Genomic DNA, 13,961 nt, shown 5'->3' on the forward strand with positions numbered 1-13,961 from the left:
GGTGAGCCTGGTGGTAGGTATTAAGGAGGGCACGTATTGCATGGAGCGCTGGGTGTGGTGCATAAACAATGACTCTTGGAACACTGAAAAATTAAGTTAGAAAAAAAGCACATGTATTCAGGGTTTGGGGATGGAATGTTCTGAATATATCATTTTGATCTAACCTAGTCCAATGTGTCATTCAAAGCCACTGTTTCCTTACTGATTTTCTGCTTGGATCCATCCATGTAAGTGGGGTGCTAAAGTCCCCTACTATCATTATATTACTATTGATTAGTCCTTTATGTTTGTTTCTAGCTACTTTATGTATTTGGGTTCTCCCATGTTGGTTGTATAAATATTTATCATTGTATCTTTTTATGGCTCTTTCCTTTTATTGTGATGTACTGTCCTTCTTTGTCTCTTGTTAAGTCTTTCTAAAGTTTATTTTGTCTGAGACAAATATTATTACCATTTGCTTAATATATGCTTTTCCAACCCTTCACTTTGAATCTCCATGTGTCTTTACATCTGAAATGAGTCTCGTGCTCACTTCAGCAGCACATATACATCTGAAATGAGTCTCTTATTGGCAGAATTTAAATGTTATATCCATTTCGTCACCCTATGTCTTTTGACTGAAGCATTTAGTCCATTGCATTCAATATAATTATTGATCAGTATATACTTATTGACATTTTATTACTTGTTTTGTTTTTGTAATTCTCTATTCTCCCATGGTGAACTGGCTTTCTTCAGTTACATACAGGGATTCTTCCCTCTTGATTTTTTGCATGTGTATGACTAATTTTTAATTTGTTGTTATCATTCACTTTGAATATAAGAGCTTCCGTCTATAGCAGTCATTATTAAGTCAAGGTCACTAAGTTTGAAGTCATTCTTACTGATCCCCACACCCCAATTTTTTGAAATACAGTGCCATACTTTGCAACCTTTTATTTGTGGGTCCCTTGACTGATTTCTATGTATTCATATATTATTCATATATTATTTTACTGCTTTTCTGCTTGCTTTTCCTTCCATCTTTCGTTTCCTTCGCACTCAGAGGCCCCTTTAACATATCTTGTGCTGAGTTAGTGTTCAGGAATTCCTTTCACATTAGTTTGTCTGGGAAACTCTTCATCTTTCCTTCTATGCTGAATGACAGTCTTGGTGGATAGAGTATTCTTTGCTGTGGATATTTTTCCTTTTGGTACTGTGGATGTATCATGATATATCCTTCTGATCTGTAATCCTTCTGATCTATAATTTCTGCTAAAAAAATCAGCTGATGCCTCTATAGGTTTCCTTTGCATGTAATTTTCTTTTCTCTTGCTGGTTTTAAATTCTCCTTCGTTGCTACTTTTTGTTATTTTAACTAATATGTATGATGGTATAAACCTTCTTGGATTGATTTTGTTAAGGGCTCACCGTGTCTCCCAAATCTAGATTTCTGTTTTCCTCACCAGTTTGCATATTTTCACCTATTATTTCTTCAAATACTTTTTTGCCCCCCCTTTCTATCATTTATACTGCAAATATTTTTATGTTAGACGGATTGCTGAGCTCTCTAAGCCTATTTTCTTCTGTATTTTTCCCCTCTCTTCCTGTTCAAATTGATTGCTTTCCATACTCTCTCTTCTAGATCACTGATCTGTTCTTCTGTTCTTCTAGTCTCCTACTCATTCCATCTAGTGTATTTTTAATTTCTGGTATTAAGTTCTTCAACACTGATTGGTTCTTTTTTTATGTTTTCTGTAAAGGACTAAGATCCTTTACTCTTTTCTCAAGTCTAGAAAGTAACTTCGTGATCATTACTTTAAATTCTCTATCAGGCATATTATTTATCTCCTTTTCACCTAGCTCTTGGGCTGTGATTTAGTCCTGTTCTTTCATTAGGGACATAATCCTCCATGTCCCCATTTTGTTTAAATCTCTGGTCTCTTTTTGTATGTTCGGAAATTAGCAACATCTTCTGCTCTTGAAAGTCACGTCCTTATGAAAAAGGTCTGTAATGTTCTTCAGTGTGGTGTGCCCTGTTCACCAGAGCCTGACACTTTAGGGTTATCTCCTATGAGTGTTACATGTCTGTTGTGAAAGCTAATCCACTTTTTGCTTTGCTGTCATTGCCTGTGTTGTTTGGGTTTGGCCCCTGTGTTCTTAGTGGGTCATTCAGCAGCCTCCTTAGTCTTAAGTTGTGTCATATTAAATGTTTGCCAGGGGCAAAGTAGCACTGAACTATAGCTGTCCCCTGTGAATTTTCATTGGTGGAAGGGCCCTACATCAGAACAGATGTCTACCTAGCCCACTTGCAGAGCCTCAGTCAGAATGTTCTGTGTACTCATCTTTCCCTCTCCTCAGGGCAAGATTCACTTTGTAGTAGAGTGGTCCCTGTCAGGAATGCTTGGGCATTACCAGACTTGTGGCACCACTTTGGATGGGTTCCTACCAAGATTCGATTGGAGTGAGCAGAAGCTCAGAATAGCATGAGGGTGGGTGTCAAGGTGTTAGCAGAGTTTCCACAGGTCTGCTGTTGGAGCAGCCTGCACTCAATGGGATGCAGACAGTCTGGCTTGGAGGGGGAAGATCCACAGAAGCACACTGGGTCTGCATGCCCAGTGTTAACAAGGTTTGCACAGATCAGTTGTGGGAAGGGACCTGGCATTAAAGGTCTGGCTGGAGGGAATATGCCTGCAGGGGAACATGGATTTGGGGCACGCTGCAAGCAAGTTAGTGAGTGTTGTCTCTACATGGGCTCCTACAGTGCCTGTGTGCTCACACTCCGGGGAGGAGGAGGGAAACGGCCCCTGACAGCATCTTTATTCCTGGAGGAGACCTCCAACAGTCTCTGTCCGTTTGGACTACGCCATGAGATTAGGAAATAACTCTCCCTCCTGTAACCCCAGGTGTATTTCAAACTGTGGCTTCTATGCTGTAACTCTGTGGGACTGTATGTTATGCTACTGCTTTCAGAGTGTGGGGACTCAGTTTCCTCCTGATATCCAGCCCTCCCAGAGCCGAGCCTGACAATTTTTTATGTTCCAGGTGTAAGCCCCATGGTTCATAAGGACTCCAGAAACTGATTTTCAAAACCAAATATTATGGGAATTCATCTTCCCCAGTAGGTTCCTTATATGAATCTATTTCTATCCCTTCTCTGTGGCTGCTGTGTCCCTTCCATCTGTGGACACGTGTGGGTCCCTTTACCTCTCTACCACACCTCCACCCATCCTGCCCTGTTCAATACGGTCTCTTCTCTACATTTATCTGTGGAAAGTTAGTTCTTCCAGTCTTCATGTCAATATCTGGGTTATTTACACTGATACGTGGGAGCTCTCTGCCGCTCACGGAGCTCCCAGGGGAGTGAGCCGGTTCGATGGTGGGAGCAAACGGGTCCCACACAATAACTGAAAGCGAAAGCTGTTTATTAGCGCATACCACACAAGCTAATACAAGACAGACAACTCTAGCCGCATGGGCTAGGGAGAGGACCCAGGGTACTCCCGCCCGATCCCCTTCTCTGGAGCACACCGGTTGGGTGCATCGACCGAGAAGGTGACCGATCCCCTCCCTGGAGCACACCGGTTGGGTGCACCGACCGGGAGGATGAGCGAGCGTGTCCCAAGAGCACACTCTGACAAGCAGAGGGCCAGTGTTGCTTATATGCCAGTTCAGTCACTGCTCAAGGGCGCTTGCGGTTAATCTGCGGTCTGCTGTACGTGCGAGGCTGCTCGTCTGCTGCTGTTGATGTTGCTTGTAGCATGGACCCCATGTCCCGGTGGTCTATCTGCTGTCAGCTATAACATCCTGCATAACACCTTCTAGTTCATAACAGGTCTTGGAAGCCCTTTTGTCTGCTGAGAAGGTCTGCAAAAGTGGGGCTCATGCTCACAGGCCTCCCTCAATACGGGTGTTATCTAGTTGGAAGAGGTGGATCTTGGGGCCTTTCTATAGCACCATTTTCCCCAGAACTTTGTGTGCTGAGTTATATTAATGGCAACAACTAGGGCATTGGAAATGGGACTGCCACTCCTTCCCATTAACAGGAAGTTCATCCCATCCCCAAAGCCTAAGCCCAAGCTCTTCCAGGTAATCACCAGCTTCAGGCCAAGGATACTCTGGACAATCTGCAGCTGCCCTTAGCTCTGTACAATGAGGAGCCCAGTGGAGGAAGGGTAGAAAATCTCTTCTCCTTTGACTGACAGGGTGCAAAGACTTCAGGCTCCCATATTCTCTGTCATTACAGTACAGCCTCAGGTAACGCTGGATGTGGCATGAGACATAACTGAAATTTCTACTGTATGTGGGAATCACTTATTCCACCCTTACCAAATACTCAGGCATCATCTTGCAGTCCTAGACTCCTCATCCACATAGATGGGTCCCCAAAGAGTGAGCATTTCACTACCTTTTTATTTCTTGGAGGGTTAAATACCTTTCCCCACTCCTTTCCTGTTTTACCTGACTGCCCACTCCGTTACTTGGAGGGGAGATAATGACAAAGTTACAAACTAATCTTTGTCTTTCTGAGACTGACCAACACTTGCTGGCATTTTTGTCCTCTGAGTCCTCCACCAAGTACGGCTGCAATCCAGTTGAAAATCAACTCTGTTATTCAGAGACTGGGAGGATGCACACCCAGAGGCCTAGAGGCCCATGAATCTGGACCACTGCTGATCTCCACTCTCCTGTATTCAATCATTCTAAGATATTATCTTAGAAAAACTCCCTAAATACTTTCCTCCCCAAACTCTTATGATTTCTCCTTCCCAATTCCAAGACTACATTCTCAACATTTTCCTACAATGTGAACTCTCAGAATGTACCTGGTCAGAAATTGTAATGCACCTGGGGCTCCCCCATTTCCCCACCTTGATGTCCTGTTTTCACAATACAATCATTAGCTGTTTTAGAATTATCCTTGTCCTTTTCATCTAAAAGTTCTTTGGCGTCCTTCCTCCAGGACTGTGAAATATAAGGATGGTTTTCCTGGGATGAAACCTGGCAATGACTCTCTTGGCTACTTCCTTTCTGAGGACCCCAGTCCTCAACACTCGTACTCCTAATTATTGGCCTCCGTTTATTTAGTCCCTTTGTTAAACTTGTCTCTTCTAGAATCCAGCAGTTCCATAGATGAATAAAATAGTTCAATAGAGTTTGAAGCCTATATTGTCAAGGGGTCCCTTCCCCTTAATCCTGCGGACCAGGCCATCAAAGAATTTCACTCAAATCACCTATCAGCATTTTAATATAACACTATGCTCTTGTCTATAACTGCATAGAAAACTTGATGGACTGAGTTCAGTGGGGATCCCTCCATGCTGCCCTCATTCAGAAGGAAGAAGCAACTGCAGATGAGACCTCTGTGCAAATAAATGCCAAAGATTTGTCACTGTCAATATTGGGGGGAATGTAGAGGCCACTAGAAGGCAACCAACTTGAATGAAGAAATCTGAGTCAGGAAAAAGGACCCAGAGTGACCACCCACCCCCAGCTGAATATAAACAGGTCCGTTAGACAAATCACCTCAAAATGTGTTTAGGCCTACAACAGGACACAGGTACCAATGAAGGAAATTCCATATGCTCATGTTCCTCCTTAACCAAGGCCCCTATCACTGCCTCCTGGAAGACAGTATTTCCCTCCTGATCTGCCTGCAGGCCCCTTGCAGTGTATTCAAAAAAGTTCTATCTCCTTTTCTCTATTTTGGGTAAATTCTTCCCCCACCTGAAATACCATCCTTCACCTGATCAGGTTAATGAGGGAGCAGAAGGCAAGCTGAAGACAAAGCACATGCTGACCCCTGCAACCACTCCCCACCACAAACACACACACACACACACACACACACACACACACAATCCTGGGGGAATATGTGAGACATTCATTCAGGAAGCTCCCAAATGTCTTAATTTTAATGCCTTGCTAGAGAGAAAAACAACCTGAACTTGATAATGGCAAGGCCTCCAGTATCCTGTGAGTCTTTAACATATGAAAACTCTTTTGAAACCTCCCTTTTCATTACCTCCTCCAACTCCCAAGTACATATGTAATTAGCCACTCCTTACAACCCCTGGGCAGCAGTTCTTTCTGCCCACAGGTCCTGTCCCCAGGCCTTAATAAAACCACCATTTTGCACTAAAGACATCTCAAGAATTCTTTCTTGGTCCTCACCTCTGGACCTTACCCCACAGAACCTCACCTATATTCTAAAATAACATCAAAATCACCCCACAGTGTTGTAACCAAGTTCTCGCATCTAAGAGACCACCAAGGAGTCAACACCGATGCAATCACACGAGGGTTTATTCCACAAGCTTAAGCTTGGGCCCAAGTACACCAGACACAGTGGAGTAGGGACTTGGACCTCGAACTTAGTTAAGGCAGGGGTATTTATGGGTCGTTATAAGAGGCTGGGCAGAGGGAGGAGAGAAAATTTACAAAAACAGGGTGGGAGTCTCTGGAACCAGAGCATGGTGGGACTTCCTGGAACTAAAGTAAAGTAGGGGATAGTTCAGCCCTTAGCATAGGGGTCTGAGATACCTGTACTATGATAAGGTTATGCTAAGGTTATGCTAAGATTAAACCTGAGGTGGGATGACCTTCATTTTTCTCAGCCTCCACACACAGTATGCAAACTCTTACTTCCTTAGGACAGTTGCCTGATGCTTTACAGCCAGAAAGAAGAATCCCACTGAAATTGTTAACAAATTGCTAGCATGAGTACCAGGAGTCCCTGATAGTCACAGACTAAGGAAATTCTTCGTATGTCCAGGCTTTTTGCCACTGACCTCACCAGGAGCTCCTGATAGGCTGGAACCCAGGATACAGACCAGGGGAATGCTTTATTGTGGTGTATGCTTGAGGTTTGAGAGGACCTGCTGCCTGAGAAAGGCAGAAAGCCACCATCTCCCACACAGAAAGAAGCCTTAACCAGGTGTGGGAAGGACAGGGAACCTGCCTCGGGACACAGGTGAAGCCACACTGCAGCTGGAGGAAAGGGCCAGTGGGGTAAGAACAGTACCACATCCTGTCCTAGACTAAAAGGTTCCATCTACTAAGGGAAAGGGAAGACCCAATTGGGATTAGAAGACCCAATCCCAAAACTGAAAGAGCAGCTGACTGAGAATGAGACAGGATCAGAATGGAGATAGGGACCGACGCTCTGTCCCAAGCAGGCTAGCCATCAGGATACCAAAAGTATCTCTGCTGGTGGAGTGGCAAGTGTCTGAAGATATATCCCCATGAGGCTCTTCCCCTTAGAAAAAGAAAATCACAGGCCCAGAATTGTGTCGCTTAGACCCAGTTCCCACACTGGGGCTTCAATCCCAGTCTAATTACAATATCAACCACTGCCACCCCCACCCTCCACCCCTGCCCATAAATGTAGACTTAACTAGTCATGCAGGAAATTTTTCTTTCCATCAGAGCCAGTGAAGTCTGTCTGCTGGGACCTCTCTGTCCCTTAAAAGCAGATGAAGTCATGAATATGAAAAATCCCTTGATTTTTCTCCCAAGGAAATAGACCTGTCCCTGGAACAATCTTCCTCTTTTGCTACTAACTCTCTGGCCCCACCATCCCTCTACAAAAACCTATATCACAAGACTGTAATCTCCAAGACAGTATGGTAAAAATGACACACCAAGCAATGGAACAGAAAGGAGAACCCAGTAATGAATCCTAAACTCTGTGGTCAACTGGCTACATCAAAGCATAAAAGAATGTCCAATGGAAAAAGACAATCTCTTCAACAAATGGTGTTGAGAAAATTGGACAGCCACATGCAGAAGAATGAAACTGGACCACTTTCTTACACCATACACAAAAAATAGGCTCAAAATGGATGAAAGACCTAAATGTGAGACAGGAATCCATGAAAATCCTAGAGGAGAACATAAGCAGCAACCTCTGTGACCTCAACTGCAGCAATTTCTTGTTAGACAAGAAATCAAGGCAAGGGAAATAAAGGCAAAAATGAGCTACTCAGACTTCATCAAGATAAAAAGTTTTTGCATAGCAAAGGAAAGAGCTGACAAAACTAAAAGGCAGCCAACAGAATGGGAGAAGATATTTGCAAATGACATATCAGATAAAGGGCTAGTATCCAAGATCTATAAAGAACTTATCAAACTCAACACCCAAAACACCCAAAAAACAAATAATTCAGTCAGTAAGTGGGCAGAAGACATGAACAGATATTTCTCCAAAGAAGACATACAAGTGGCCAACAGACACATGAAAAAAAAAAAGTGCTTCACATCTCTCGGCATCAGGGAAATACAAATCAAAACCACAATGAGATACCACCTCACACTAGTCAGAATGGCTAAAATTAACAAGCCGAGAAAAAACAAATGTTGGCAAGGATTTGGAGAAAGGGGAATCCTCTTACACTGTTGGTGGGAATGCAAGCTGGTACAGCCACTTTGGAAAACAGCGTGGAAGATCCTCAAAAACTTAAAAAGAGCTATCCTAAGTCCTAGCAATTGCACAACTACATATTTACCTCAAAGATAGAAATGTAGTAAACTGAAGGGGCATCCACATCCCAATGCTTTTAGCAGCAATATCCACAATAGATAAAATATGGAAAGAGCCCATATGTCCACTAACAGATGAATGGATAAAGAAGATTATCTCTCTATTTTTAATAATTGTAAAGTTTTTCCAGGGAGATAAACACAACACCAGGCAAAGTGGGTGCAAGGCAAGATTTATTAAAAACACTCTCCAGCAAAGTTTCAGGGCTCAGGAGAAGGGGAGCCAGGAAAGTTGCCCTGGGAGGAGGTGGACACCCTCGGGTGAGGTTCCGTGACTCTGGAAAGCAGAGTGGTGGAAGTCGCACCCAAGGCAGGGAGGAGGGGGCTTTTAAGGCATCTTGGGGGAAGCTCAGGGGTCTTTTGGCAAGTTTCCCTTATTCGGATACTTCGCCTGCTCCTCAGGGTCCCATTGGTCCACGGGAGCCCAGGGTGGGAGGGTTTTCAGATTCCTGCTTGGGTCTTTGTTCTCCTGTCTGAGCTCAGGTTTTGTGGCAGAAACTTCCACCATCTTAAGTAGCCCTTTCTGCCAGCCCAACAATAATACTCAACCATCAAAAAATGAAATCTTGCCATTTGCAATAATGTAGATGGAACTAGAGAGTATTATGCTAAGGGAAATAATTCAATCAAAGATAGAATTATCTCATGAATTCACTCATATGTGGAATTTAATAAACAAAACAGAGGAGTATAGGGGAAGGGAGGGAAAAATAAAGCAAGACAAAAATCAGAGAGGAAGACAAACCACACAAGACTTTTAGTCATATGAAACAAACTGAGGGCTGCTGGAGGGGAGGGAGGTATGATGATGGGTTAACTGAGTGACGGGCATTGTATGTAAGGGATGAATCACTATACTCGACCTCTGAAACTAATAACACACTATATATTAATTAATTGAATTAAAAAAAAAAAAAAGAACAAGGAAAGTGTGAAGACCTTGGCCAAATGGGAACACTTTTACAAAAGGAGCATCAGACATCTCAACTACTACCTACCGGTCAAGAAACAAAAGAAAAAGAAAAACATGTAAACATGGCATAAATTCTCCCAGATTTTTATTCCATGAAAGTGAGACTCCAGGCCAAGATACAAATATTAAAAAGACATGGAGTTTGCTCTCAAAAAGTCCAAGAACTATAAGGGGAAAAGAAATGTAACTGGGGACAAAAAGGACTGGGAGACAAGAATATATTAACCAAAGTGCGGGTTAAAGTGGTGGAAATTCTCACCAGCAGAGGCTGTTAACACTTAGAATCAAGGAAGTTTCACTGGAGGAAGTGACATCTGATTCTTGTGACCCATGGACTTTGCTGGGACTTCATTTACTCTGAGTTAAACATTGAAATTTATGTTCCAGAACAAATTCAGAACAACAAATCCTGTTATAATACTTTAATAATATTGATAATTGATCATTAAACAGTCATGAAAGACAAAAGTTGCTCGCAGAAATTTGCAAGGACTTCACTGCTGAGCTGGGTTTATGTAAGTACTGGAGACTGGGCTGCTGAATTCTCACTGCAAAGTGAAACCAGTGCATGGATGTCTCCAGCGTGTTTTCCTGGGAGGAACGGAGGAGTTACTTTGCAGTAGGTGAAGGTGAGGACTGCATGGGGCAAGAGAAGGGGAAGGAACTGCATTGGAAGCAGGAGGGCTGAGGACAGAATGAAAGGTGGGGGACACATAGGAAAGAGCAGCAAGGTGGCTCCAGAGACTTACCAGCGCTTCCAGAGCCAAAGTGCAAGACCTGCCAGAAGCACCAGAGGCACTATCACAGCCAGGAAGACCAAGCCTACGGAGTGGGGCTTCTCTGTGGGTTTGATATACAGAAGTTGTTATTTCCCATCTACCCTGGGTTGAACTGCACCTCCCTGGTGCTCCTTGCTCATGTCAGCTTCTGCTTCACCAACCATCCTTCCTTCCTTCACTTCTTCCATCCCTCCTCAGAGATAGGCCCTTCACCAACCCTCCGAATCCTCCCACTCCTGCAGGACCTTCACCCTCAGTTGGTGGATTACACTGATTTTATGTCCTTCTTAATCTGGAGTCCCTAATTTCCCAAAATTTTTAACAAGATCTCCAGTTGTGCTGGAGGACCACACATTCCCTTTCCCAGGAAGACCCGCATTCTTTCTCACCCCAGTAGAGGACGATGTCCTGGCCTCCTAGACTGCTGTGTCTTACCCGGCATGACAGACCAGCAGCCTCCCTGGATTTCACATCCAAGGATACCTGAAGATACCACGTCCCATCAGCATGGGGCAGAACGTCACCTCGCTGGGTGCCCTGCTGCTCCTGCTCACCACGCATCCACATCACCCACACAGGCTTTGGGTAGAACCCAGAGACGCGGCACACCAGCAGGAGATGGCCAGGACCTGGACTGGGGCCAGTGGACAGCCAGGCTTCTGGTCTCACTGCAGACACAGGACAGGTATTCACAGACTGAGAGGGTAGATCTTCACACCACTATAGATAGACATATGTTTCCACTTCTAGAAAATTTTCACCATCCTCCCTTCTCCCTCATGTCTCCATCTTATCCTGAATTTAAAAGAAACATTGCAAATATATGATTGCAGGATAGAGACTTATGGAGGGAGGGAGCAGGACTGACCTTGTCGCTGTAGATCTGCTTTCCCTGCATCAAGCAGACCCAACAGGAACCGGGGACAGGTGTCACTGAGGTGCCTGTGTAGTCTTAAGTTGATCATATGGTACTGACTGAACAATTTGCAGACCTTCTGAGCCTGAATTCCTCCCTTTGGAGATGGTGACCATGACATGTTCTGGAAACTCACTAGATCTGATCCTTGATAAGCAATCCGCAAGTAGCCTACTGAAGGTTCCCCAAATTGCAGGCCACAAACTTTTGCCATCTGTAGCTGAAGGGGATCTGGGAAGAGATACCATGAGTGACAAGACAGGAGAGCGAAAGAAATAAAATAAGTAGAAGCCAAGGATGGTGGAAGCAGTAGAGAGAAGTTAAGGGTATTGAAGGGAATGCAGTAACATTTGGTTTGAGGGGAGGCTCACACACAGAGGAAGTAGTGGTCACTGGAGGAGGAAGAGGTGAATGATTTTAGAAGGAGCAAATGTTGGAGGAGAGACATGAAGGGTGTGGGCAGATAATAAGGAAAGTGTCAGTGGGAAAACTGGAGTAAAAACTATCTAGGGTGAAGGAAATACAGGGGATGCAGAGGACACATAGACATCAGTGATGGGATCAAATGGGGAGAAAAGCACACAGTTCAAGAAGTCAGTCTCAGAGTGAGGGAGCAGAGGGTGCCTGGTTGGAGGCCAGGGAGAGTAGTGGTAGTAGGAGACAAAAGTGTGAGACAGGAAAGCACAGCCTGTGGTCAATGAGAGGAGTGGGAGAGAGCAGAAGACGTAAACCTTTTCAATAATCAGGGTCTGGCTTCTACATCTTGCTTCAGTTTTATGAGGGGAAGATAAGAGGTTCAGAAACCAGTGGAGGCTCCCCACCCCCATGAAGAATAAGTAACTCAAGGAGATACACGTACACCTGCCACCCCATCCCACCCCTGAGCGAAATGAACTCACATTCAAGCTGCCATTCACTGAAAGGATCCTTAAATATCAGAGGAAATCTAATGGAGAACATATGGAGTGCCTTTTCCTGTTCCATCATCTCTTCCTTGCTGAAGTTGCCCTTGGACCAAGGCCACAGGAAAATGAGGGCCCCAGTCTTGCTATTCCAGCCGATAGTCTGCAGCTCACCCAGCCAAGCAGAGGCCAGATTTTGTGTCCAGGAATTGTTGTAGAGGGATGATATCATGATGACTCGAAAGGAGTTTGGATCTTGGAAGTCTGTGGGAAAATTACAGATAAACTTTGGAAGTGGGGAGTGTTGGGAAGGAGAGAGAATGGAGAAGAAGGTGGGAGGAAGAGGAACCAAAATCTGGAGGCCAGAGAAGCCATAGTTTTCTCAGGAGATATGCGCTGCCCCAGAGCCCTGAGCCTCAAACCCATCCTTCACAAGAGCACAGAGCCCTGGGGCTGGGATGCTCAGGAAATAATCAGGCCAACATTCTTGTCCCAGAGTATGTGCTGGGGAATGCATTCCACAAGTGCACATATGCACATGTACACAAACACACACCCATACAAACTTATACATATTTATACACTCACACAAATGAATACACAGATATACACATATGAACAAGTATAAAGACAAAGCACACAAGTACAATCATGCAAGGACATGTGCACACATCACACACACACACAGACTGGCACACTTGCATCCACAGGGCAAGGCCAGAGTTCTCACCATCTTCACTGTCACCATCTGGGAGGAGAACCACCAGCAGCACAAGTTTCAGGAACAGCATTGTATTTGCAGATGTTCTTTCTGTCTCTTACAAAGTCGGTCTTTGACGGTTGTTCTAACAAACCTACCCCACACATAGCCCTCTCTTCTGACTTCCTTCTCAACATACAAGCCTTCCCTGATTGTCTGCAACAATGCAAATGCTTCCCTTCCTCAACCCTGGATGCCTATTCAGACTCTCACTTCTCCTCCTGGTCAGACCCTCCTCTCTGGTTTCCAGCTTCTCCTTGTCACCAGCTTCTACCTTGTTCCCTGTCTCCTGATTCAGTTGCAAGAGAATGAGTCATGTGTGGCATGGAAAAGTGACCCCGCCTTTCCTGCTTTTCCTTTTCATCCAGACAGTAACTCCTGAAAATACATGGCTCCCACCACTCAGCCCTGAACCTGCTGTCACTCTGTCCCTCCTTCCCTTGTGATACCCCCTATGTATTTCCTTCCCCATCTCACTCCCACCCCAGCTCATTCATATCTCTGACTTTGCACTGCTTGTGTTAAAAAAATAAATTAACCAGGTAAATTTGAAGATCTAACTGATTTTATTAATTGATTGAAGAATCAGGCAGCATCCCATCTGGCAGGTAAGAGGAACTCCAACAAGTAGTACAAATGGGAGATTTTTAGAGGAAGGAAGTTGGCAAAAGAAGAGAAAGGAGCATTTCAGGCAAGGACACCTTCCCTTAATTGGGAGAGCAGGGACGACCTCCTCTCCTTAGAAAACGGAGGGGACCCATGTGACAGGTATCCCTGGTGCTGACCAGAGAATTCATCTCTGCTGGGTGAACATTTTGGGGGGAGGTGGAAACTGTAGTTGGGTTAAGGACTAAGCAATGTTTGGGGACTTGGTCTGGCCCGGGGTGCCATTTATTCCCCAAGCGTTTCTTTTTAAAAGTTGCTCTATTTGCCTGTCCAGATTCCCCCATGATTACTTATATAAGAGTATCAGCAACTACCAATTCAGTATTATTCTTAGGGGAGGAACCAGTAGCCTCACAGAGACCACAGGACATTGAAACATCTGAAGCATATTCCCTCCATTTGACTTTCATTAATATATATTCATTCAACTAACAGTCACTTAGCC

General features: G+C 44.4%; 1 protein-coding gene across 1 annotated transcript; it reads right to left on the reverse strand.

Annotated features, from left to right (window-relative positions):
- Positions 1 to 9,906: 9,906 nt before the first annotated feature.
- On the reverse strand, positions 9,907 to 12,986 carry LOC116575718 (T-cell surface glycoprotein CD1a-like). Its single transcript, XM_032317136.1, has 6 exons — positions 12,821 to 12,986; positions 12,088 to 12,354; positions 11,141 to 11,419; positions 10,662 to 10,940; positions 10,243 to 10,333; positions 9,907 to 10,084 (listed from the first exon to the last, which is right to left on the reverse strand). The coding sequence occupies exons 1-6, from the start codon at positions 12,879 to 12,881 to the stop codon at positions 10,039 to 10,041; spliced, it is 1,023 nt and encodes a 340-aa protein (XP_032173027.1). The 5' UTR covers positions 12,882 to 12,986; the 3' UTR covers positions 9,907 to 10,038.
- Positions 12,987 to 13,961: the final 975 nt, after the last annotated feature.

The sequence above is a fragment of the Mustela erminea genome, chromosome 17 (genome assembly GCF_009829155.1).
Source record: "Mustela erminea isolate mMusErm1 chromosome 17, mMusErm1.Pri, whole genome shotgun sequence".
NCBI lineage: Eukaryota > Metazoa > Chordata > Mammalia > Carnivora > Mustelidae > Mustela > Mustela erminea.